General features: G+C 43.1%; 1 protein-coding gene across 4 annotated transcripts in view; it reads right to left on the reverse strand.

Annotated features, from left to right (window-relative positions):
* RNF123 (ring finger protein 123) overlaps nucleotides 1-27,875 on the reverse strand; it is a 363,039-nt gene that overhangs the window by 51,525 nt on the left and 283,639 nt on the right. For all 4 annotated transcript variants that reach the window (XM_033926520.1, XM_033926519.1, XM_033926522.1 and 1 more), the window contains exons 34-35: nucleotides 27,528-27,603; nucleotides 20,818-20,902 (exon numbers count right to left, since the gene is read on the reverse strand). In XM_033926520.1, coding sequence (XP_033782411.1) covers nucleotides 20,818-20,902; nucleotides 27,528-27,603 — 161 coding nt within the window. The remainder of the gene's footprint in view (nucleotides 1-20,817; nucleotides 20,903-27,527; nucleotides 27,604-27,875) is intronic.

Below are 27,875 nucleotides of genomic sequence, written 5' to 3' on the forward strand. Positions count from 1 at the left end.
TCTTAATCAAAGAGAAGAGAGCCAAAGCATTGCGTGCTATCCCAAGGTCTTGACACCAACGCTCATGTAACGCAGCACGATCTGCCTGCCCCATAAGACGGTGAAAGTCTTTATAGAGGCCAGAAACCATAAACCCATCCTCCAAATAGGGGGTAAAAAGCTCCGCAAACCTGTCTTCAATAGGAAAAGCTAAAGCATCCGGTGGGAGGGACCGAATAAAATGATATTTAAACTATTTTTAAACTATTACGCCACTGATATTTAAACTATTACGCCACTGATATTTAAACTATTACGCCACCAACAGGTCATGGAAATTTTTCATCTTGCAAAACAGAATAAAGGATTACAATATCAAGATGCCCGTATTCACTTTGTCCCGGATTTTGCAAAAAGCACAGCAATTAAAAGAAAGAAACTGCTGGATTTGAGACCACAACTACGTGAACTGGGAGCAAAATTTGGTCTTGTATACCCAGCAAATATGAAAGTAACCATAGCAAACAAAACTTTAACCTTTGATAATGCTGAAGAGCTACAAAAATATATACTAAACCAGGAAATGCCAATGTCATCTTAATTTTCTTTATTTTATTATAATTCAAATATTTTGAATGTCAAGTTTGAATATAAACAGGTAGTGGGAATGATATGTTTTTCATTGTATTAAGAAGTGCTAATATCACCTTGTATTTTTTAAAATTATTGATTGAATATAATAAGTAATTAGCAGATAAATAACGGTATAGAATGTTTTTGATTCTATTCAAAAATTCCTTCAACGATCTTTTTACTAGAAATATGGAAAGACTATACATTCTAGAATAGAATGATTCTTCAAATGATAAAGATAAACTAATATATAAGTATACAAGATCTTAGATAAAAGTAATATAATTTATAAAAGGAAGAATATAATTTTATTAGATAATAAATAAGAACTTAAAAAAAAAATGAGATATAAGCCCTTAATTGGTTTTAGAAAGATAATAAATAAATTAACTATTGATATTAATACAAGCAGATGCTGTAATAAATAGATCCTAAATACTATTATGTGGTTGAATCATAGTCCAGAGCTTTCTTCCTATGGAATGTATGTAAGAATGAATGAAGTTGAATGTATATATAACCTACTTCTCAGAAGACAATACAGGGAGAATAAACCTATTAAAATCCTTTCTCGTGTTCAATGGAACTACAAATCCCAGAAGTCCTTGCAAAAGGAAATACATGTAAAGAATAACTCTTAAAACCGGATGAACTATGAATAAATACGAATAAATAAACTACTAGACTTGAAAATAAAGGATAAAGGATTACATCGGATGAAAGATCACAAAATAAACTAAAATTAGATCGTCGCTGGAACCGAACTGAATAATACTCTGGATATAAAAATACGAAGAAGAAAGGAAGAAAAATAATATTTACTTGGATGAATAAAGAAAATGGAAGGACACATCTTTAACTTTGATATATCTTAAAAACTAAACTAGGAAGTATGTTATATGAATGAGGTATAATTCTGTATAATGAAGGAAGGAAGCTCTGGAACGAAAAGAAAAAAAAAAAAAAATCACATAGTACAAGAAAGCACAGTTACTTACCGTAACAGGTGTTATCCAGGGACAGCAGGCATATATTCTCACATGTGGGTGACGTCATCTACGGAGCCCCGGCGCGGACAGCTTTTCAAGCAAACTTGATTGAAGTTTCAAGTTTGCACACTGCACCACGCATGTGCATGCCTTCTCGCCCACTAGAGGGCGCATCCCACCTCGTGGTCCTCAGTTCCATAACTAGCAAGGAAGCCATCCCCGGGGAGGCGGGCGGGTTGTGAGAATATATGCCTGCTGTCCCTGGATAACACCTGTTACGGTAAGTAACTGTGCTTTATCCCAGGACAAGCAGGCATGATATTCTCACATGTGGGTGACCTCCAAGCTAACCAAACAGGGCAGGTGGGAGGATGGCAATTTAGGAAAACAGATTTTGCAATACTGACTGGCCAAACCGGCCGTCACTCCTGGATAGAGTGTCCAGACAGTAATGAGAGGTGAATGTATGAACCGAAGACCAAGTGGCAGCCTTACATATGTCCTCCATCGGAGTGGATCGGAGAAAAGCTATCGAAGCTGCCATTGCTCGGACCTTGTGACCCGTGACCCGACCCGGGGGAGGAAGGCCAGCCTGAGCGTAGCAAAAGGAAATGCAAGCGGCCAACCAGTTAGACAGAGTGCGCTTGGAAACTGGATGCCCTAATCGATTGGGATCGAAGGACAAAAACAATTGAGGGACCTTCCGATGAGACCTGGTGCGTTGAAGATAATATGCCAACGCCCTCTTACAGTCAAGCGTGTGAAGCGCCGTCTCGCCAGGATGGGAGTGGGGCTTCGGGAAGAACACAGGAAGGACAATGGACTGATTGAGGTGGAAGTCAGAAACAACTTTAGGTAAAAACTTAGGATGGGTGCGGAGAACCACCTTGTCGTGATGAAAGACCGTGAAAGGAGGGTCCGCAACCAAGGCTTGCAACTCCCCAATCCGCCTGGCGGAGGTGAGGGCAATCAGAAACACCGCCTTCCAAGTCAGAAATTTCAAGTGGGACTTGTTGAGTGGCTCAAAAGGGGGTTTCATCAGTTGAGCCAGAACTACATTCAAATTCCACACGACAGACGGAGGCTTAAGAGGGGGGCAAACCCTGAGTAGCCCTTTCATGAAGCGTGTCACCAAGGGATGGAGTGACAGAGGGCGTCCCTCCAGAGGTTGGTGGAAAGCAGAAATCGCACTGAGATGAACTCGCACCGAAGTGGTTTTCAAGCCGGAGCGCGACAAATGAAATAAATATTCTAAAACCGAGGATACCGGAACTGATACCGGATCCAGGTGAAAAGACGAACACCAGGTGGAAAACCTGGTCCATTTCTGCGCATAGCAAAGCCTCGTCGAGATCTTGCGGGAGGCTTCCAACACCTCCTTCACCGATTGAGACAGGTCCGGAGGAGTCAGGGAACAAGAAACCAGGCTGTCAGGTGCAATGACTGCAGATTGGGATGTAACATGGATCCTTGACTCTGAGACAGCAGAGAAGGAGAGACAGGCAGGGGAAGAGGCTCCCTGGCACTGAGCTGGAGCAGCAGGGAGAACCAGTGCTGACGCGGCCACCGAGGTGCTATGAGAATCATCGTGGCCGTGGACGATTTTAGGTGTACCAACGTTCGCATGATCAGAGGGAACGGAGGGAATGCATACAGGAACCTCCCTTCCCAGTCGAGTAGGAAGGCATCCGCTTCCAGACGGTCCTGCGAGTACATCCGAGAACAATATAGTGGTAGTTTGTGTGTCTCCGGAGAGGCAAACAGATCCACCTGTGGCGTTCCCCAGCGAGCGAAAACCTCGCGTAGGACTGCTGAGTGTAGAGTCCACTCGTGCGGTTGCAGAAGTCGACTGAGTTTGTCCGCCAGGCAATTCCGTTCTCCTTGGATGTAGACCGCCCGGAGGAAGATGTTCCGGGAGGCCGCCCACTCCCAGAGGCGAAGAGCTTCGGAGCAGAGGGGCCATGACCCCGTTCCTCCCTGCTTGTTCACATAATACATTGCCACCTGATTGTCCGTGCGGACGAGGACCACCTGGTCCTGCAATATGTGAACGAAGGCTCGAAGTGCTAGGAAGATGGCCCGCAGCTCTAGCACGTTGATATGACACTGACGGTCTTCTGCCGACCACGGGCCCTGCGTGCGAAGACCGTCGAGATGGGCTCCCCACGCGTACTCCGAGGAGTCCGTGGTCAGGACCTTGCGAAAAGGCGGAGTGCGGAACAATAGCCCCATGGACAGATTTGAAGAGTCTGTCCACCAACGCAGCGATTTCCGCAAGGGCGGAGTCACCGAAATGAGGCGAGACACCGGGTCGCACTCCTGACGCCACTGGGACGCGAGGGTCCATTGAGGGATCCTCAGATGTAGCCTCGCAAACGGCGTGACATGTACCGTCGAGGCCATATGGCCCAGCAGCATCATCATGCGCTTGGCCGACACCCTCGATAGTTGAGAGACCTGGCGGCTCATCCGTACCAAGGCTTCCAACCGCTGGGTCGGCAGGTAGGAGCGTAGGCGCACCGTGTCCAGCACCGCACCTATGAATTGAAGAGACTGAGACGGCCTCAACTGAGACTTTGGAAAGTTTATCTCGAACCCGAGAGTTTGCAGGAAGGCAATAGACTGTCGGGTCGCTGAGATAACCCCCTCCCTGGTCGGGGCTTTGATGAGCCAATCGTCCAGGTAAGGGAACACATGGAGTCCACGTGACCTGAGGGCTGCTGCAACCACCACCATGCACTTCGTGAATACTCGTGGGGACGCGGCCAGGCCGAAGGGCAGTACCCTGTACTGGAGGTGGAGGTCCCCCACCTGGAATCGTAAGAATCTTCGACAGGCGGGGTGCACCGGAACATGGGTGTATGCTTCCTTCAGGTCGAGGGAGCACATCCAGTCCCCTTCCTCCAAGAGGGGATACAAAACCGGGAGAGATAGCATTCGAAACTTCTCCCGGGCCAGGAATTTGTTGAGCTTCCTGAGGTCCAGTATGGGGCGCAGGTCCCCGGTCTTTTTTGGGACCAAAAAGTAGCGGGAGTAAAACCCCGTACCCCACTGGTCCTTGGGGACCGGCTCGACCGCCCGAAGCTTCAAGAGGGCTTTGGCTTCGGTTATAAGGGTCGGTAGCTGCGAACGGTTGCAGGGGACTAAACTTGGGGGACTGTCCGGCGGCGAGGACACAAAGTTGAGCGAGTAGCCCTCGGAGACGATCCGGAGCACCCAAGCGTCTGAGGTAATCCCGGTCCATGCCTCCCGGAAGGACCGAAGACGGCCCCCGATAGGAAGGGGTTCCTGTGAAAGTGCGGAGGGGAACCCGCCCCGTCCGCTCAGCCCGTCAAAAGGAAGGCGCGGGCTTAGAAGGGCCCTGCGCCGGGGCTTGGGTTTGTCCCCCTCTGCCTCGCTGAGACGGACGTCTCGGAGGCGGTCTCGAGAAAGCCGGGGTCGACTTCTGAGGGTATCGGCGCGGCGGAGGCCGAAAGGGTTTCTGCGGCGGGGGGCCTAGGTTTGGGGCGGACCAGGGATGCTAGAGAGCGCTCCTGTTCCGACAAGCGCTTGGTCGCCGCATCCAATGACTCGTCGAATAACTCGGACCCCACACAAGGCAAGTCTGCCAGGCGTTCCTGCAGGTTTGGGTCCATGTCGAGGGTGCGAAGCCAGGCCAAGCGGCGCATGGCCACCGCGAGGGCCGACACCCTCGAAACCAGCTCAAAGGCGTCGTACACTGCATGGAATAGGTACAACCGCAATTGAGACAGGTTGGACATAAACTTATCGAATCCTGCTCTTTGGGAGTCCGGTAACGAGTTTCGATATTGAGGAAGGTCCTTCACCATACCACGCAAATAGGAGGAAAAGGTGAAGGCGTAATTTAGAACCCTGGTGGCCATCAGGGAATTTGAATAGAGGCGACGGCCAAACTTGTCCAGGGTCCGCCCCTCCCTGCCTGGTGGAACCGCCGCAGAAACCCGTGAGGGTTGTGATTTTTTAAGAGCAGACTCCACCAGAAGAGACTGGTGTGAGAGCTGCGCCTTATCGAACCCTTTAGGGGGAATCGTCCTATACTTCGATTCCATTTTTGAAGGCACAGACGTGACTGTAAGAGGGTTTGACAAGTTCGTCAGCCAGGTTTGCAGAAGGACACTGTTGAGAGGGAGTCTAGGCACCTCCCTAGGAAGAGTGGGGAGGTCCTGTTCCTCCAAAAATTCTTTGGAATACCGAGAGCCTACCATCAGGTCAATCCCCAGGGCTTGGGCCATGTCCTGAACGAAGGATGAAAATGAGGACGGCCTAGCCTGGGGAGATGGGGTTCTCGACCGCCCCACCGAGGAGAGGGGGGAGGCCTCATGGGAATAATGAGGATCCCTAACCGATCCCGAATCCCAGGATCCCCTCTCGAGGGCCCTCGAGGGGGAAGGGGAAGTTATCCTCCTCGCAGAACCCTTGGGTGAGGACCCAGGGGTTCGTGGGACACTCTCCCGTTTCCTCGGCGAGGCGGTCCAGGCAGACTTCCCATGAGGTGAGCGGAGGAGCCTCGGGTTGTCGAGGCGCAACTCCGACACCTGCAGCGCCTCGCCCCCGAACGACGAGGAACGGTCGCGCCGAGGCGAGCCTCGGGGCCGCTTAGACTTCCTCGATCGATGCCCCGTCCGAGGTCGCGTCGAGGGCGAGGCGCGTCTGGAAGACCCGGAGGAAGAGGAGGAAAGCCGGCGCACTCTGCGAGGTCGAGGTCCGGGGCGGGGCCGAGACCGAGGTGAACGGGGCCACCGTGCCCGAGACCGAGGTCGCCGAGGCCGGGGCTCCCGAGGGAGCCGAGGGCGGGGCCTCCGAGACCGAAGGCGCCCCGGCCGAGGTCGAGGCCGCCGGAACCGCAGCACGCTGCAACACTTCCAGGGCTCCCGACAGCTCCGATGAGATCAGAGCTCGGAGGAGATCCTGGAAGGCCGGAATCCCCACGAAGGTGGGGAGTTCCGAGTCCGGGGCACACTCCCTGGAGGGCGACCTCGGTCTCGAGTATTCCCTCGGGGTGTGCGGAGTCGAGGTCCGATGCGGGGCCGGGGTCGACCCACCCGCCTTGGCCTGACTCGAGGATGGCTTTTTTGCTGAAGGGGATGGAACAGAGGACTTACCCGAAGCTTGCTTCACTGACGACGCCTTCGAGGATGAGGGCCGAGGCGAGGCCGAGGCCCCCGAGGACGCCGAGGCCGAGGTCAAGGCCGGGGCCGAAGCCGAGGCCGACGTCGAGGCCTTAGTCGGTGCGTCGACGGCGAACAATTCGGCCATTCTTGCCTTACGGCGACGGAGGGCCCTGTTTTGGAAGGTAGCACAGCGATCACACGAGTCTGTCGGATGTTCGGGCCCAAGACAGACAATGCACCACCGGTGAGGGTCAGTGATGGAAAGCAACCTCTCACACCGGCTGCACTTTTTGAATCCCGTAACAGGACGGGACATCCACGAAGAAAAAGAAGAAGGCCGGGAACGTACCGACGTCCCGCGGCCACGGATTCCGGGAGCCCCCGGAGTCCGAGGAAAAACGAAAGACTTTTTTTTTTTTTTTGAAAGGAACCGAAAAGAAAAACAGCACCGCGAACTAATTCGAAGGGAAAACAAACTAAACGCGGCAGCTAGAAGGCAAAAACACTGGAGCTCAGATCCACAGGGCTTTCTTGCTCCGCGGAAAAATTTGAACTGAGGACCACGAGGTGGGATGCGCCCTCTAGTGGGCGAGAAGGCATGCACATGCGTGGTGCAGTGTGCAAACTTGAAACTTCAATCAAGTTTGCTTGAAAAGCTGTCCGCGCCGGGGCTCCGTAGATGACGTCACCCACATGTGAGAATATCATGCCTGCTTGTCCTGGGATAAACACACATCTGTGAAAAATTGTTTATTTTCCAAAGAAATAAAACATCTCATTAAATAATATATAAGTTTAAAAGAAATATAAGGATCTAGAATATATTCATAAACTTATATATTAATTAAAAAAAAAATTATAAAGAAATAGAATTAGAAAATATAAAGGTGACATATATGAATTTAAAAAAAAAAAGAAATTTACAATACTTTTCATATTATTTGAATTAATAAGATATACTAATAGTTATAAAATATGAAAATGATACAGAAAATAATATTTGAAAAGATTAAACTTAACATTGGATAAAAAGACAAAATGTTTAAATATTATATGGATTGTTAATGCTATTTAGTAATATTTGAAATATTTGTGACTTATATTTGAATCTTAACAGGAAATGGACTTTTATGGAGTGTTTTGATACCTGACCTAAGATGCGTGTTGCCAAGCATACACAATTAATATTTGGGGGGAAGGGAGGGAAGAGGGGAAAAAAGATAAAGGGAAAAATATATTATTACAATGTGTGGATATCTGAAAATAATAATCATATGATTTCATGTCAAAATTTAATTACAAAAGTAAATGGATATTAAAATTTTTTCAATTAAAGTCAATGGCTTAAATCATCCTATAAAAATAAAAAAAATATTAGGTTTTCTCCATAAGCAAAACGCAGATATTTATTTCCTACAAGAGACACACCTTTCGGACACTGAATCTAGGAAGCTAACAGAAGGATGGATATCAAAATGTTTTTATTCACCGGCAATAGGAAAGAAAGCAGGGGTAGCGATAATAATAAATAAAAAATGCAAAGCTGATTTTAAATTAATAAATTCTGACTCTTCAGGAAGATGGATACATATTAAAATGGATCTGGGAAATACAACCCTGGATTTATTTAATCTTTATGCTCCTAATTCGAACCAAATGGAGTTCTTTAATCAAATTCAACAGATATTACTACCACTGGCTACTTCTAACTTAGTAGTAGCTGGAGATTTCAATGCTGTAATGGATCCAATTGTGGACAAGAAACCAAGTAAAATCATAAAATCTTTAGGACTAGATAATTTAATACAATCTTGTAATTTAATAGATATATGGCGTATCCTTCATTTTAATGATCGGGAATATTCTTTTTGTTCTCAGGTCCATAAATCTTTTTCAAGAATTGATTATATATTTGTAACTAATAACATAGCGCAGTGTGTATCAAAAGCAGTTATAGATCCCATTATAATTTCAGATCATGCTGGTGTGTGGATTAACCTTAAGAATTATAATATTGATCAATTTAATTCAATATGGAGATTTAATAATGATTTATTAGCAGATTCAAAATTCTTAGAAGATCTTAAAGTAAAAATGCAAGAATTCTTTCAACTTAATTCTTCAGATGACATTAATATAGAAATTTTATGGGATGCTTTTAAAGCAACAATGAGAGGAAATATTATTTCTTATTCAGCTTTTATTAAAAAACAACTTAAAAAACAATATGAAGATATGGAAAAACAAATTAAATTATTAGAAAATAAATTAATTAAAAAATGGGAAAACAATACATTACAAGAGTTGTTAAAAATAAAAGTTAAATATAATGAGATTTCTTCTCAATATGTGAGAAAAGACATTTTCACAAGTACATTTTCACAAGTACAATTTTATGGTAATTCAAATAAAGCGGGAAAATTATTAGCAAATTTTCTTAAAGCAAAAAAAAGAAAATCCAAGATTATTGCAATAAAAGATATACAAGGTAACACACATACCAGCACAAAAGATATTATAACACAATTTCTTGATTTTTATAAAGAATTATACACTTCTAATTCTTATAAAAAAAAAGAAGAACAAGAAGGACTAACTTTCTTAAATTCCTTTCTTGGACCTAATATTCCGGATCATATAAAAGGAAGTTTAGAAGAACCTATATCTTTAAAAGAAATAGAAACAGCATTGAAGTTTCTTAGAGTTGGATCCGCTCCAGGTGGAGATGGATATACTGTTGAATTTTATAAAACATTTCAAAATATCATTTTACCACATCTGTTAAATTTGTATCAATATCAAATAAAGAATGAAAATATTTCAGGTACTATGGCAGAATCGATAATTATAGTCTTACCAAAACCAAACAAAGATCCTACTCTGGTATCAAATTACAGGCCTATTTCGTTATTAAATGTGGATAATAAGTTAATGGCTAAAGTATTAGCACTCAGATTGGCAAAAGCTCTTCCTTTCATTATTGATGTACATCAAACAGGATTTATTGCTAAAAGACATTCATCAAATAATACTAGACTAGCATTCCACTCATTAAATTTAGCAAAAAATATAAATGATCCAGCTTTTCTATTATCTTTAGATGCAGAAAAAGCTTTTGATAGAGTGGAATGGACTTTTATGTATCAAGCTCTACAATGGTTTGGTATAGGCTCCGGTTTTATTAAAATGATCCAGACATTGTATAGCTCTCCTGGTGCAAGATTATATATTAATAATAATTTATCAACTAGATTTAATTTGCATAGGGGAGTTAGACAAGGATGCCCTTTGTCTCCATTACTTTTTGATATTGTCCTAGAACCTTTATTAATTGCAATAAATAAGACTAAGCAGATAAAGGGAATCACGTTTTCCAACTGGGAATTTAAACTTTCTGCATATGCAGATGATATTTTATTATATTTAAGAGAACCGGATACTACTTTCCATGTATACTTAATTTATTAGAGAAATTCGGCACTTTTTCTGGATATAAAATTAATTGGAGCAAATCTGAAGTCCTCCCAATTAATGTTCATTGTACGAAAGGACTATTTGACCCATATTCATTTATTTGGAAAGAGGATGGAATAAAATACTTAGGAATTATGATCAAAAATACAATTGAAGACACAGTCAAAGAGAATGAAAAACTTTTATTGAAAAAAATAACAGAAATGTGTGAGCAATGGAATCCATTACATCTTTCTTGGTGGGGAAGAATTCAAACAATTAAAATGATGGTATTGCCTGTGGTTTGTTATCAAATGAGTATGATACCAATATTTTTTCAGGGGTCATTTTATAAAAAACTTAATAATATTCTTACAAAATTTGTTTGGTTTGGGAAAAGACCAAGAATCGCTTTAGTATCATTACAAAGACCAATTGTGGAAGGGGGGGTAAATTTTCCAAATTTTTATAGGTATCATCAAGCCTATATTTTAAGACAGGGTATGTACTGGATCCTCCCAGATCTTATCGAAAATGTACCAGATTGGCTGTATTTAGAATGGCAGCTCCTGTTCCCTTTACATCCAGAACATCTAATTACCATAACAATGCCTAAGAGATATAAAGATAACAGAATCTTTTTAGATACTTGGAAAACATTGAGATACATAAGTAACCTATCACCAGAACCAATAGCTAAATCTCTAAATCAATCAATATGGGTAAACTCCAGGATTAGAATTGGCGGATTTAAAATCGTCTGGAAACAATGGATAAAAGCAGGAATAAGAACACTTAATGATGTCATTTCAGAAGGTTCCTTGCTTAGTTTTTCACAATTGCAAAATAAATTTGGACTAAATAAAACACAATATTTTAAATGGATGCAATTGAAGCAAGCCATTCAGGTAGGGTTCCCTGAATGGAAAAATCTTAATACCCAATATAGTTTGCAAATTTTATGTTTCCAGGCGGATTTCTTGGGACACCAAGCCGCAAAATGGTATAAATTAATATATGGATTTCTAAATAAAAAAAAGAAAACTGGACTTAGGGATATTTGGAGCATTGAGATTGGACAGACAATTTCTGCATCTCAATGGCCAAGATTCTGGTCCTGGAGATTAAGATTAACAAAGTCAGCATCTATGAGTCAAACATGGATATTTTTATTACATAGAGTGTTATGGACCCCGACGCGCTTGCAAAAAATAGATAATACTAGATCTAATAGATGCTGGCATTGTAAAATAGAAATAGGGACATTAGATCATTTAATTTTTTTTTGTCCTTGCATAAAAGCCTTTTGGAATTTAATTTGGCCCCAAATTAACATATTACTAGAAAATCAAATTGGTCTCTCATATGATACCATATTATTTGGTACTGCAATGAGAACACAAAGTCCAATATCAGCAAATAATAACAAATTGCTTTTAATATTGACAGGAGTTGCCATGCAGCAAATCACACAAAATTGGAAGGATTATACCAAGCTAAATTATACATTCTGGTGGAACTCGGTGTGTCACATATACAAAATGGAGAAAATATTGGCATTACAACAAGGAAATATAAAAAATTTTAAGAAAATATGGGATCCATTGACTAAATATTCTAAAGATCAGATATCTTAACACATTGATAATAATAATATAGGGTTAGGGTGGGAAACATAGAAATTAATATGAGAAAAAAATGAAAAAACAAATAACAGGGGAAAGGGATTCAATATATATAATAGGATATTGTACATACAACTATAATTATTATAAATTATGTATTATGCTATTCATTTATTGTAAGAATGAAAATTTAATAAATAAAAATTATTAAAAAAAAAAATACATAGGACCAAATCATTCGCAATGAGCTCAACAACAGGCCCCCCCTTAAGCTGAGCAGGCAATTCAGGTCGAAGTGCCTGCACTAAAGAGAGGATATGCCATGGGGCTTTAGGGATAAAATCTTGGCGATCTGAAAGCTATTCCCCAAGATATCGCATCAAACAAGTGGTGTTATACAACTGGAAATGCGGGATCCCCAGCCTTCCTCCAGCCCAAGAGCCAATCAGGTACCGCAAGGCCACCCCCGCAGCCTCTTCCCCCCCCCCCCCCCCCCCAACAAAAATGAGAGAGCATGGAATGCAGTTTGTTGATATCCTTCAAGAGCCACAAAGGGAGTAACTGCAAGGTATAAAGCCATTTAGGAAAAAGGACTATTCTAAATAATTGTTTCCTGCTATGTAAGGACAGAGGAAGAGGATACCAGCAGGCAAAACACTGCTGAATAACGCAACAAAGAGTCTATGTTAGCATGATATAATGCAGACGTGTGAGCTATCAATATGATCCCTAGATAGCGAAAGGAAGTGGGGGCCCATTGAAGAGGAAAAGGACCTGGCCATGAGTCCTGTAGCTGCTGGGAAGTGGCCAGAGCAAGGGATTTGTCAAGATTGAGCTTGAAACTGGAATAATCTCCTTATTCCCAAAGGTGGCCATCAAATTCAGGAGAGAGACTGTAGGATCCGAAACATGGACCAAGAGGTCATCAGCAAAGGCTGAAATCTTAAACTCCGAGGAGCCTATGCGAATGCCCGGGATAGCTGCATTAAGCATAATATCGCAAATCAAGGGGTCCAAGGACAAGGCAAACAATAATGGGGAAACGGGACAACCCTGACGCGTGCCGCAACATATTGGGAACGAGGGAGAACAGAGTCCATTAGCCCAGACAAAAGCCTTGGGAGAGTGATAGAGCACCCAAACTGCAACCTGAAAAAAATCCCTGAATACCACGATCTAAAACCGCAAATATAAATTTCCAGGAGACCTGATCGAAGGCCTTTTCAGCGTCAAAGCTGACTAAGAGAGAAGGCTGTTGTATCCGCTCCACATATTCCAAAGACGCCAAGATGGATCTAATATTTTTAACACTAGTGCGGCCCTGAACCAATCCCATCTGCAGGTATGCAATCAAATCAGGGAGGCAAGAAGCCAGGCGATTAGCCAAAACCTTGGCAAACAATTTGGCCTCCACGGTCAGCAAAGAAATAGGGCGATAAGACGAAGATTGTTCAGCTTCCTTGTGAGGCTTCAACACCACCACGATTTGAGCAGTAGTGAGTCGGGAAAGCTACCTCGCTGGTTTGCAGCTGTAAAAGTATCCACTAAAACAGGCGCCACATTGGAGTGAAGAAGTTTATAAAATTTCATCCGGAATCCAACCGGGCCTGGAGCTTACAACAAAGGCCCATTCTGTATGACGCCCGCCACCTCCTCCACAGTAATCGGCCTGTTCTGATAAACTCGGTAAGGGAAGGCCATCCAGATACACCGTACCCTCCATTAAATTGGGTTGCTGCTCGTAAAGCTTCTTATAGTATTCAAAGAATGTATTTTTTATTAAGTACATTTACATTGTGAGCCGCCTTGGGAAAGGCGGGTTATAAATAAGAGGAAGAGGAAGGGGGCAGGGGTTTAGTCCCCACAGCAACCTCAACTGCGGCATTCTTTTCACCCTCAGGGCTCATCTCCAGTGCAATTGCATAACAATTACTCCTCCTCAAGGGAGGCGACTCCAGCACTTTTGTACTCAAGGAGGCAATCAGGGATTATTAACTGCCACTCTGACCCTGCACTCATCGCAAGGAACTGCTCCTCCTGCCTCTGGCCACAGACAAAACAATCAGTCCAACTTGGGTCGGTTTTAACTTTCTTTTTAAGCTTCCCTATTGCAGAGAAGGCAGCGACTGCTGATTCATCTGGACTGATATCCAGTCAGGCAGTTGAAAACAATTTCATGGCTGAATAAAAACTTTGACCCTTCTAACCTATCCGCTTATTATTGCTGATCTATTGTGTTTTCAACAATCAAAGGCTTCTCTAAACAGTTGTGTAAGCATTTGAACATGAAGATAATTCATTCTTACAAAGCTGGGGAAGGCTAAAACCATCTCTAAACTAACTAGCAATTTCAGCTATCAGAAACTGTTCATTCATAAATAATAATGCTGCTCCATGCCCCTAGGACATCAGGGCATTTTAGATATGTATAGCAGTTTGTTTAAATAAAGGCTGGTATATGAAGCAACAAAAAAAGAAAAAAATCTTGTTAAGAAATATAGCTTTCATGATAATGCTGATGTGAAGACAAGAAGAATCTCAGATAGAACTTCCTGAGAACCAGACAGATTTATTAAGCAGAGCCTACAGATCACTGCACAAGACCACCCAAAAAATTTAGCTGACAATGGAGTATGTATCCACAGGTCCATATGCATTTACTTACACAATGGCCTACTTGCATTGGAGAGCTGCCAGGAGGAAAACCTTTCTGTGACATCGCAAAAGTCGTAGTCTAAAGCAGCGTCTCACAAACTTCTGGATGCCGTGGCACACTTAGGTAATCCTGTGCCATGGCTGGAGGGCATCTGGAAATGCGTGGCTGTCGACGCAATGCTGCCATCCACATGCGCCATGCCATGCCCATGTGCTGCCATGCCATGCACATCACCACGTCAATGTCCGCACAAGTGCGAAGGCTCTCCAAACGAGGCCCTGACCTGCTAGTTTAGGTGGGGAGGGTGCTGCAGCAACAGGAGAGTAAAATAAGAGGAGCTGGCGCTGGCTGACTACATTCTGCGAGAGTCAGCCAGCACCTCTCTTCCTCGCTGGCAGTTTGCGATAGATTGGTCTAAAGCAAGGAAACAGGAGGTTCTTCCTCCGTCTCTGTTGCCATCCGATATACAAAGCCAGTGAAAAATATACTTTCCGACGGAGACTTATGCCCTTGAGTTAGAAAAGGATCATAAGATATGCCATAGGACTCTTCAGCTGAAAAGTCTGGCTGATCCTTATCTGAGCAGTCTGAAAAATCTGAATCAGACTCCTCAAAGTAGCCTCTTCTAGGGAAGTCAGAAAGGGTGCTTTGAGAGAAGTGTCAACTCTGTGTGGAAGAGCGTCGAGACAGGTGTCAATCCTCTGACCTAGGAAGTAAACCCTCTACCAATGATGATGTATACGTTGGATGGGTCTGTGCTGACCCTAATGCTCAACATTGAGTGAGGGTGCATGACCGTCTCCTTAATCAATACTCCAACATATCCTTGGTCAGGGCTGAGGCAGGCAAAATAGCCTTTAAAGTCAGTGAAGGCTGCAACTGCAGTAGCATCAAAAGCTCTTATCTGAACATAACCCAGATCTCCTCCCAGAAAGTAGGCATCGGTATCATGCTGGTTGTCTGGGTATGGAAGACTTTGATGTTGAGGCATGACTGAGAGGAGACATTATCTGTAGCGATGGTGAGTGCTCCTTGTTGTGTGAATACATCGAGGATGCCGACACCTTGTAAGACACTGTGCCTTGCCTAGAAGGTGAAGAATGTTTGTGCTTCTTAGTTTTCTGATGTGAAGCGTCCCTCGATGCACAAGGCACGGATAAAGAGTAAAGAGGTGTTGATGCCAATGTAGGCTGAACAACGGGTCCCAAATCTCCAGCCATGCTCTATGTTGATGCCGATACTGATCCAAAAGGTTTATCTTACGGGAGTCTGAGGGCTTTAAGTGATCTCTTTTGTATACACAAGCAGAGGTCAGAGCAAATGGCCTGATACTCTGGATCCAGACAATGAACACACCAGTTATGCGGATCAGAGCCTGAAATGGTCCTATTGCATCAAGCACATTTTTAACAGCTACTCAGCATCCTTTTTCACATGGAGGGGAAAAAAACGGTTGACACAAAGTCAAAAGTCTTGATGGCTCAGGAAACTCAAATAAAAAGTATACTAAAACCATCGACGCACCCTGGTCACAAAAAAGGCTCAAAGTGGCCCAAAGGCCAAAAAAGTAAAAGTTGTTAAAATTTGACCAAAGGAGAAAAATATTGGGAAAAGTAAAAAATGAAGAATTATTAAGAAATAAAAGTACCAGGAAGGCACAAAAATATCAAAAGTTTGATGCACTGAAGAGACACTGAAAAATACAGCTTCTAAGTTCCACGGAAAACTAAAAACTGATGGTCTTGCAGGTCAGCATCGGGTTGAAGGCATCTGCATTTGCTTGGTGGGGGGCACTGTCTCAAAAATTTAAAGAGACAGTAGACTTGGCGGTGTCCAATATACCTGCTTGTCCTTGGAGAAATAGTAATATCTAAAGAATTTTCTCTATACCCTTTACTCTGGGATGGATAATAGCAAGTTTCCAGGATTGGGGTATCATACCTTCTGTAAGAGATGATGTTACAAGATCATGAATATATGGTATAAGTAGTATATCAATTCTTTTTAATTATGTAGATGGAACTGGATTCATGGTCTTTATCTGTTGTCATTTACTATGTAATGGCTAACCGTCCTCCTATCTGTGGCAGGTCAGTGACTGGTCTGGAATCACTGGGACTTCTTGGGAGCTGCTGGAGGTCGGGAACCTGAGGGTTGAGCTTGCCTGAAGCCTCCAAATCTCTGTTGAGAGTCATAATATAATCTATAAACAGAAGATACCACTGAGGGCTGATGAAACCTTCAAGAACCTCAACCTGTCCTGCCAGGGATACGTGGTCTACTCTCTGTCAAAGACTTAGGGTGACAATCCACCCTAGCCATAAGATCAGTCAGCCCCTTGCCAAAGGCCATTTGGCCTTTGAAAGGCAGCCTGCTTAACGTAGCTTTGGAAGTAAAATTTCCCACCCACTGCCTAGTCCAGAGCATTCTAAGGGCAGATATGGAATGAGCAGAGACCTTGCTCATGACTCTGCCACATAATCTACCCCAAAGTTAGTAACTGGTTTCAGGTTTATTTAAAAATTTGATATATCGCCTTATTAAAAATTCAAAGCGTCCTCCTGGTCTGCTGGAAACTGATGCAACATAGTATAGCAGGTGCGTGCAACAAGTTTCAAGTTTATTAGGATTTTATATACCGCCTATCAAGGTTATCTAAGCGGTTTTACAATCAGGTACTCAAGCATTTTCCCTCTCTGTCCCGGTGGGCTCACAATCTAGCTAACGTACCTGGGGCTATGGAGGACTGAGTGACTTGCCCAGGGTCACAAGGAGCAGCGCGGGGTTTGAACCCACAACCCCAGGGTGCTGAGTCTGTAGATCCAACCACTGCTGCCACTATTTTCAGCCCTAAAGCCAAAGCCTCAAAGTCTTTTGAGGATCAAATCCACTCTGCAGTCTTCCGCATCCTTCAAAACCACTCCACTTTTGCTAGGTAGAGAAGTTCACTTGGTAACTCATACTACTAGGGAATCCACGTTAGGCGGGATAAACAGCTGTTGAAAATCTGGAGCCAACACAATTTGTCGAAGTCCTGGCAACCCACAAGGGACCCTAAGAGGTCATGCATTTGGGCTGCAAAAACCCAAGGGAACGGTACAGTTTAGGGGGTGAAGAACTTTTATGCACGACAGAAGAGCGGGACTTGGGAGTATTAGTATGTGAAGAGCTTAAGGTAGCCAAACAAGTCAAAAAGGTGACGATGAAAGCTAGAAGGATGCTAGGGTGCATAAGGAGAGGTATATGTAGAAAAAATGAGGTATTGATTGATGCCCCTGTATAACACTCTGGTGAGACCTCATTTAGAATATTGTACAATTCAGGTAACCGTACATTCAAAAAGATATATCAAAAAGAGCTATCCAAGCACATGCAGGGGCACTCAGCAACCCAGCTCTGAAACCTTCTATTCTACTGGACTATTTTCCTGCTTTCCAATTTCTCATCCTCATCTACTAGAGCAAGATTCTGAAACGAAGATATCTGAGCCAAGGGGAAAAAAAACCTGCTAAATGTCAGTAAATCTATTATATTTGCTCAATAAAGTACACTTCAGAAAAGATATAAGGATTTCCTGCGTGTATTTTGGTGTCATCCAAATAAATAAGGATGGAGTCGGTCCAGAGGAAGGCTACTAAAATGGTCAGTGGTCTTTGTCATAAGGCGTACGGGGACAGACTTGAAAATCTCAATATGTATACTTTGGAGGAAAAGCAGGAGAGGGGAGATATGATTTAATTAACTATTTATTTATTTAAATTTTGAATGGGTTACAGGCTAACAGACATAATATACAGTTTTCAGGTTGCAATTTGCCATAGGCCCAAGACAAATGTAAGGAAGTTCTGTTTCGCACAGCGAGTGATGGACGCTTGGAATGCTCTCCCGGAGGAGATTGTGACGGAGACCTCCATTATAGGATTCAAGGGCAAGTTGGATGCATACCTCCTTGCAAATCACATTGAGGGATATAGGTAAACAAGGTCTCATCTGGGAACACCTAGGTCTTCATTAGGAAGTACCTAGTTGGGCCTCCGCATGTGCGGGTCACCGGACTGGATGGACCAAGGGTCTGATTCGGTGAAGGCATTTCTGATGTTCAAGGTTTTTCAATAAAAGTTTTTGTCCTAACTCAACACAAACTAGGGATCTAAAACCAATATACATAATACAGGCAGTCCCCGAGTTACAGATGCTCGACTTAAGTATGACTCATACTTAAGAACGTGGTTGCAGCTTCATTTGATTTCGTTGAACAGTATTTCTAGTGGCATAGGCTCCTACACTTCTTGAGTAGCAGATTCAGAAATGATGGATGGCCACATTAGAGGGAACACTGGTAGGGACAGTTGGCCCTTTTGTCAGCTAGGAGCAGAGGTAAGTAGCAAGAATCTTAAAATCTACAAGTTCTGAGTTACATAGAAATCTGACTTAAGAACAGCTTTAAAAACATAACTCGTTCTTAACTCACAGTCTGCCACCGGGACAGATAGGGAAAATGATGAGTATCTAATACTTTGATAGGCGGTATATAAATACCTAAATAAATTAAAAATGGAAATACTTTTAAAACAGAGAATAGTGATGTTTCTGGAATTCTGTAGATTACAGGACCTGAGACAACATGGATTCACTAGAACTAGGTCTTGTCAGACAAATCTGATCAATTTCATTGACTGGGGGACCAGAGAATTGGATAGAGGGAGTGTGCTACATATGATGTATTTATATTTTAGTAAAGCCTTTGACAGTGTACCACATAGGCGTCTAATAAATAAACTGAGTTCACTTGGTATGGACTGCGTCAGGAACTGGTTGAGTGAAAAGCGACAGAGAGCAGTGGTCAATAAAGATCTCTCTGACGAAAGGGATGCTACCAGTGGTGTACCTCAAGGTTCAGTTCTTGGGCCTGTTCTTTATAACATTTTTGTAAGCGATATTGCTGAAGGTCTGTCAGGTAAAGATTTGCCTCTTTGTGGATGATACCAAAATCTGCCAGAGAGTAGACACACATGATGGTGTGAATAACATGAAGAAGGACCTAGCGAAGTAGATGTGTAGAATAGTCTCCCTGTAGAGGTGGTGGAGACAAAGACTGTGTCTGAGTTCAAGAAAGCATGGGACAGGCACATGGGATCTTTTAGAGAGAGGAGCAGATAGTGGATGCTGTGGATGGGCCAGTTGGCCTTTATCTGCTTTCATGTATCTATGTTTCTAGAGATAATTGTCATGACTTAGTCACCTTTCTGTTAAGATAGGGTGCTAATCCTGATGCCAATGGTAAAGAAGTGCGTGTAGTTGGAGCAGGTTATTTTGTTAAGGTGTAAAGAATACGATAAAGCTTAGCAGTAAATGGAGCCTCCAATCAGCTTTACGGCCTTCTCTCTAGAGCAGAGGTGTCCAACCTTTTGGCTTCCCTGGGCCGCATTGGCTGAAAAAATTGTTTCTGGGGCTGCACAAATGCGCAAACACTGCAGCAAGACAGAGGAAGGAGCCGGCAAGATGGTAAATACCCAGGGGCAGCAGAGAAAAACACTGCATTGCCCTCGACCGGGGCCACACAAAATACTTCACAGGGCCGCAGGTTGGACACCCCTGCTCTAGAGCTTCCTGCCCATGTAGCCCATAGCAACAAGAAACTCTGTCAGAGAGAGGGACCCCAGGACTGCACTGCGGCAGTCTGTTTAATCTCTGCTAAAAAAAAAAAGACAGCAAGTTTGGAGAACTGGGGAGACAGAGGAATATAGGGTAATACCTAGTGTATCTGAATGTAACCCGCCTTGGGCTATGATTTAAAAGTGCCCTTTACTGCTAGGACAACTTGTCAGCCAACTAATAAGCATTTTCCTTTGAAAAAGTTTGTTTTAGTTTTTGTCCCAATAAGGTTCTTTTCAAATTCTTTCTTGGCCTGCCTTATTGCTATTTCACATCTAACTTGGCAGTAACTTGGTATTTATGTTCACTTCTGTTTTTCACATTTATATTTATAGTATCTTCATTTTTTAATAGACTCCTTTATGGCTTTAATAGCCTTTCACCTCACTATCTGAGAAAGCTGAAAGCTATTTTGCTTTCTTCAAACATTTTTAAATATCCTCTGACTCGTACAAACTTTAACCTTGGCAAACACTCTGACACAAAATTGTTATACTTTTTCTATAGCAAAAACCATACCGAAGTGGAACAGTAGGCCATGAAATTACTGTTACAACACAAAACATATCCATGTGCCATTTTGCTGTGTGTTTGTTACACCTTGTCTAGTGGTTAAACTTTATGAATATGAGGGGTGCCACTGTCTTCCACTAACAGACTTTGACAAAATAACTCAGGTAGAAAATCAAGCTTACCATTGGCGTTCACTGTCTATAAGAAGCCGGACCAAAATTCCTGTCACAGCAACAAGAATTGGGTAGTGGTCAACACTCTCTAATCCTAGGGGAAAAAAAAACAAAGTGGCTATAACAAAATGTCTGAAGTATCCTATCAAGATTCTTCTATTTGCAACTTAGCTTGGAAACCAGAGTTCCATGCCTAAAATGAAAGTTCTCCATGGACGCCCGGTCATCTGACTGCATTGAACTCCAGACCTCTTCTTCCAGAAACGGTTTCTACAGGGCATGCATCCCTTCTCTCTCAACCAGCCGCAATGTAACAACAGCTTGAGCCAGGAAGGAGAAGGTGGGAGGGTTTGTGTGGCTGATTTAGCTTGCTGTTCATAAATAACTTTTGTTACAGGCAAGCAACACCAGTTTCTCCTTGGACCATCAGGATTCATTATGTTTTATAATAATAATATTAATAATAATAACAACTTTATTTTTGTATACCGCCATACCCAGAAGAGTTCTAGGTGGTTCACATCAATTAAACAGAGTTACAAGTGGTTTACATCAATTGAGCGTGGTTACATGCGATTCAATATCAAATTGATCAAAGTTGCCGGGGGGGGGGGGGGTGAGGGAGAGGAGGTGGGGGGGGTGAGGGAGAGGAGGTAGAGGGGTTATTTAGTTAGGAGGAGGCATTAGGATCCTGATCTTGGAAGAGGCGGGTTTTGAGTAGTTTTCTAAAGCCGAGGTAGTTGGGGGCCTTGAGGGCCATTTGGGATAACCATGGGTTTAGCTTGGTGGCTTGGAAGGCGAAGGTTTTGTCGAGGAATTTTTTAGAGTGGCAGAGTTTTAGGGAGGGGTAGGCGAAGAGTTGGATTCTCTGGGAGTCCTTGATGCTGTGATTCAGGGTGAAGTGTGGGATGATGTAGCTTGGGGCTAATCCAAATATTGTTTTATAGCAGAAGCAGGCGAATTTGAATAGGACTCTGGATTCTAATGGTAGCCAAGGGAGTTTGTGGTAGAAAGGGGTGATGTGTTCCCATTTTTTCAGGCCGAATATGAGGCGGACAGCGGTGTTCTGGATCATTTTGAGTCTCCTGATGGTTTTTTTTGTGGAGCTAAAGTAAATGATATTGCAGTAGTCCAGTATGCTGAGGATTGTACTAGCAGGCGGAATGAAGTGTCATTAAAGTATTTTTTTATGGTGCGGAGTTTCCAGAGCACCGAGATACTTTTTCTGACAGTATTATCAGTGTGTTTATCAAGGGAAAGGTGTTTGTCCAGTGTGACTCCCAGTATTTTTAAGGTTTGTTCAAGGGGGAAAACGGATCCTTTTACTTGAATTGTAGTGTCTTTGATTTTGTCTTTGGGGGTTGCTAGGAAGAATTTTGTTTTGTCCGGGTTTAGTTTTAGTCTGTAGGATAACATCCAGTGTTCTATCTGGTTAAGTATGCTTCAGAGGGAGGTGAGGAGCTCTGATATGAAACTGGTTAGCGGGATGACTATAGTGATGTCATCTGCGTAGATAAAAAATTTGAGCTTGAGGCTTTGCAGAAAATTTCCTAGGGAGGCAAGGTAGACATTGAACAGGGTGGAGGACAGGGGGGAGCCCTGTGGCACGCCACAGGAGTTATCCCAGCTGTATGAGAAAGCGTCGTTTTAAAATACCCTGTATGATCTGTTCCGTAGGAACCCGTGGAACCAGTTAAGGACCTGGCCAGAGATGCCTATGTAGGCGAGGCAGTCTAGGAGAATGTTGTGGTCGACCAGGTCGAATGCACTGTTCAGGTCGAGTTGTACAATCAAGGCGCTGGAGCCCTGGCTGAAGAGTGTGTGAAGGTGATCTAGGAGAGAGGCTATGATGGTTTCGGTGCTGTGGGTCGGAGCGAAAGCCTGATTGATTGTCATTTAGGATATTGAATTTTTCTAGGTATGTGGTAAGTTCGGCATTTACCAACCCTTCTGCTATTACGTGAATAGCGGGATGCTTGCGATCGGTCTGGTTCTTTTGTGTTTTTTATGATTGGGGTGATCGAGATGTGGCCTTGTTCTGCTGGGAAGCAACCAGTAGATAGTAGGAGGTTAACCCATGCCAGCATATTTGCTTTGAAGTGGATTGGAGCCGTTTTCATAACGTTAGGGGGGCAGGTGTCTAGTCTGCAGAAGGAGTTGGTGTATTTGTTGTAGTATTTGTTGAAGGTTTGCCAGTCGATAGTTGTGAATTGATTCCAGTTTAGGTCCGCTCTGGACCCTGGGTCTGGTTTGGACCTGTTCTTGTCTTTGAGGGTTGGAAAGTCCCCGTGGGAATTGGCAGGGGCAGTTATCGATGATCTTAGTTTCTGTATTTTGGAGTTAAAGAAATCAGCTAGGGTGTTGGCGGTTAGTGTGGGTTCTTCGTCGCAGTTGTCAGTAACTGTCTCGAGATTGTAGAGATCGTTGACCAGTTTGAAGAGGTTACTACTGTTAATTGTAACATTTCCAATTTTTTGGGCATAGAAGTTTTTCGTTTATCCTTGGTTAGGGTTTTGTAGTTTTTTAGCTTGAGTCTCCATGCTATTCTGTGCTCTTGGGTTCCAGATTTAGTCCATTGTCTCTCTGATTTTCTGAGGTCCCTTTTTGCCTGTAGTAGCTCTAAGTCAAACCAACCCTCCTGGTTTGAGGATCTAATTCTGCTGGTTTTTAAGGGGGCTATTTCGTTTAGAATGTTTGTGCTATCTTTGATCCAGGAGGTCATGATTTGGCCCGGTTCTTCGTTTTGTTTTGTGATAGTTTCGTAGTGGGACCAGAATTTGGTCGGGTCGATCTTGCCTCTAGTGGTGTGGGTTTTGGTGTTTCTTGCTTTTCTATTTTTGGTGGTTTTTTGTTGGTAGTGGATGGAGAAGCTACATAGTTTGTGGTCGGACCATAGGGAGTCTGTCCAGTTGTCTTGTTTCCACACGAATTTGGGAGTGGTTGGTTCTTTGGTGGAGAATGTCACCAGGTCTAACTGGTGACCTCTTTGGTGGGTTACGATGGGTGGGGGTTTGAAGTAACCTAGTTGCGAGGTTAGTGACCAGAGGTCAGATATGTCTGGCTGATCTGTTTGCTCTAGGTGAATGTTGATGTCTCCGCATAGAAGGTTGTATGGACTTGCTAAAGAGTTGGTTAGTAAAAATTCAGCGAAGTCCTCCCTGGCTGCTGTCCATTTTTTGAGGGGGATATAGAAGAGAGTGATTGTTAGGGAGGAGGCAAAGGCCTTTGAAGTTAGTGAGGCGGCTAGTATTTCTAGGTTGGGGGAGGATTTGGTATTGAGTGTGGTGCAGTTTAGATGGTCTCTGAAGATTATTGCTAGGCCTCCTCCCCTTCCCCTGGTTCTGGCTAGGGACAGAATCTTGAAGCCTGGAGGGAGACAGTCTTTGATGATGATATCTGTGTCTGATAGCAGCCAGGTTTCAGCAAGTAGGACAAGGTCGGGATTGGTTTCGGTCAGCCAGTCTGGTAGTTGGTGGGGTCTGTTGGGGAATTATGGGAGTAGGCTAGTTTTTTCAGTGTTCTTTGTTTTTTCATGCGAGGTTTGGTTGGTTTGTGGGGGAGGGAGGAATTAGGGGATGAGGAAGGACCTGTATCTAGGTGGTCATGTGGTGTGTGAAGTGTGAGTGTGTGAGATCTGGGTTTTACCAAGCGGTATGAGGAATAGTAAACTGGGATGGGGGCAGAGTGTATTGGGTCGGCTGTGCAGATCTTGATGGTGATTAGGTAGAGTAGGAGCAGCCTTCACATGCTGAGGAAAGTGAGATCTTGCTTCCACCAAAAACACTTTGCCGTCCTCGTACAATCCATTATCCTCTCCAGATTGGATTATTGCAATTCCATTTACCTAAGCTTAACAAAGAAAAGCCTCCACAGACTCCAACTAATCCAGAACACCGCGGCCAAACTTATCTTCTCAAAAAGTAAATTTGACCATGTCACACCGCTCCTATCCAAACTCCACTGGCTTCCCGTTATTTCCAGGGTCTACTTTAAATGTGCCTGCCTAACCTTCAAGATCCTCCACGGTATCCTTCCTCCTTTTATCCCTCTATCCTGGAATTCCTCAAATCCAACCTCCACTAGATCCACTCAAAAATTAAAACTATCCTACCCCTCCTTAAAAGGCATCTCCCTTGTTGGTAAACTTGGCTCTTCCCTCCCTTTCAGAATCACTCAGCTCTGGAACAGTCTCCCTTCCCCTCTCCGCAATTTGAGCCCCCTTCTACCATTCCGTAAGCATCTGAAGACCTGGCTCTTCTCCAGAACGTAACCCCGTCCCGCTCCTGGCACTCTCACACCAACCTCTCTTCTCTCATACTTATATAATTCCACTGGAGTTCCGTTCCTTCCCTAACCATGTAAACCGTGTCGAGCTCCATCTGCGGAGATGATGCGGTATATAAACCCAAGATTTAGATTAGATTAGATTAGGAGCAGTATAGCGCATTGGTGAGAGTTGGGCCAGGCCATGGTGGCGCACTAGAAGGGTGAAGGGATTGTTAATGGAAGTTTCCGAGATTTTTGTTTGTTTGTTTGTTGTTGTTTTTTTTTTGTTTGTTTGTTTGTTTTTGTTTGATGTGTCTTAACGGGTTGAAATGCTATTTGGATGGTAATCAGGCAGTGGTGTCTGTTTGACGTAGTGAAAGGTTTTGGCAACTGTAGTGTTGTGTGGGGCTACAGGCTGCTATGGTAATTGCAGGTTAGAGGTTGTTATATAATAGCAGGTTAGAGGTTGTTACACAGTTACACAATTGCAAGGCTACTTATCAGGTTGTTACACAGTTACACAATTACAAGGCTATTGATCATATAGTTGCAGGGTTACACAGTTACAGGTTAAGTTAAAGGTTATACTGTTACAAGACTATTGACTATAGGGAAATATTTCGGTTTTTGTGATACTTATGTAAAATTTAAAAGCTTGATATACTGCCCAGCCTTATTGGATTAGGGTGGTTTACAATTTCCAAAAACCAAGTTTAAAAGAAATAAAGGAACCCTATTAAAATGCTAGTTGCTTTTGGATCTGGGCTTTTGGGAGGGGGAGGGGGGTATACGGTTTTGTACGTTTCTTCTACGATTACTGTTTTTGGTTCAGTGGGGGGTGGATGATGGATGGCCTGCTCCAGGGCTAATCGGAGTCCAGGGCTCTGGTTAGTGTTGTTATGTTTCTGGAACTAGGGGGGATAAGTTAGGTAGGTGACTTGTATTATGTACCTATAAAATATTGATAACTGTTCTTATGTTCCATTCTTGATTTTGATATCATCTGTCTGCTTGTGTTGTTTGGCAGATTTCATCAATAAAATTGTTTGAACATAAAAATTATGCTAGGGCTTATTTTCGAGATAGGTCTTATTTTCAGGGAAACAGGGTATTAACTTACCTAAGCATCCATCAGTTAGCTCCTAAATATCGCTCTATGTCCTTCTTCAAAAGTTATGTTCTGTAGGACACTGCAACTTATTTATACCGACAAGAAAAGAATTAAGACTGCGGACAAGTAGAGCAAGTATTTTCTCTTGCGCAGGCCCTGCAGAATGGAACAGACTTCTGGCCTACGTAAGGCATCAAGAGGATTTGAGTACTTTTTTTTTTTTTTTTAATTGCTGAAACAGCACCTATTTTGTCAAATGAAGTGTGGGTGCTGAAGAATTAGTTGCTCTGTGGTTTGATTTTATAGTGTTTTGTGATTTTTATTACGTTTGTGATTTTGAGATCTGCCTTGTTAAAGGCAGACTATAAATAAAAAACTACAAACTATCCTATATATTATGTTTTACCTTAAAGGTCTCCTGCTTTAAAAATTTTATATTTTTTAAAATCTTTTACCCTTCCTTCTTGTCTCCTGAGCCCCAAAGATACCCCGTTTGTACCATATGCTCAGATGCTTTTAATATTAGGTATGCTGAATACATTGACAACGTAGGCTCTGATGGTCTGAGATTCTGGTATCTTATTTTTAAATTAGGTAGTTTATTAGCATGGGCACACTACAGTGGATTGAGCGAAAACAGCGTGTCATACAATGTAAGTCAGCATCAAAATGACTTAACAAGCATTTCACAGGTGAACTGGATATTTTTCCAAAGATACCCAGCAACATAAATCAGAAGTACCATAGTAACATAGTAGATGACGGCAGATAAAGACCCGAATGGTCCATCCAGTCTGCCCAACCCGATTCAATTTAAAATTTTTTTTTTTTTTTTTTTCTTCTTAGCTATTTCTGGGCAAGAATCCAAAGCTTTACCCGGTACTGTGCTTGGGTTCCAACTGCCGAAATCTCTGTTAAGACTTACTCCAGCCCATCTACACCCTCCCAGCCATTGAAGCCCTCCCCTGCCCATCCTCTACCAAACGGCCATACACAGACACAGACCGTGCAAGTCTGCCCAGTAACTGGCCTTAGTTCAATATTTAATATTATTTTCTGATTCTAAATCTTCTGTGTTCATCCCACGCTTTTTTGAACTCAGTCACAGTTTTACTCTCCACCACCTCTCTCGGGAGCGCATTCCAGGCATCCACCACCCTCTCCGTAAAGTAGAATTTCCTAACATTGCCCCTGAATCTACCACCCCTCAACCTCAAATTATGTCCTCTGGTTTTACCATTGTTAAACATTAATGTGGAACTATGCCCCGCAGTAGGATGGTACTTTAAGAGTATAAAACACAGAAAGTAAATAAGATACTGGTCGGAGGCAATAGACTGACCTGGCAAACGGAGATTCACCACTCGATCAAACAGGTTCCTCTCAGCTGTCACTCGATTCAAGACCTGGTTTAACAACTGAGGACAGGGAGCAGAAGAAAGAGATTTTTTTTCTATAATTGTTACCGATAGCATATTTTAAAGTCTTCTGGCTTGACCTCTTTGAAAAAAACCCTGAATATAAATGATAATTAACATTTTCTCTGCGTACAGTGTGCTTTGTGTTTTTTAAAAATTTTGTGGTTACCATTATATACTGATAAGATTATATTGTGTGTACAGTGTATATTAAAAATGGATGGAAGAAATTGCATTACAATTAGTACTATTATTATGGGGGTGGAGTCAGG

The sequence above is a fragment of the Geotrypetes seraphini genome, chromosome 17 (assembly GCF_902459505.1).
Source record: "Geotrypetes seraphini chromosome 17, aGeoSer1.1, whole genome shotgun sequence".
NCBI lineage: Eukaryota > Metazoa > Chordata > Amphibia > Gymnophiona > Dermophiidae > Geotrypetes > Geotrypetes seraphini.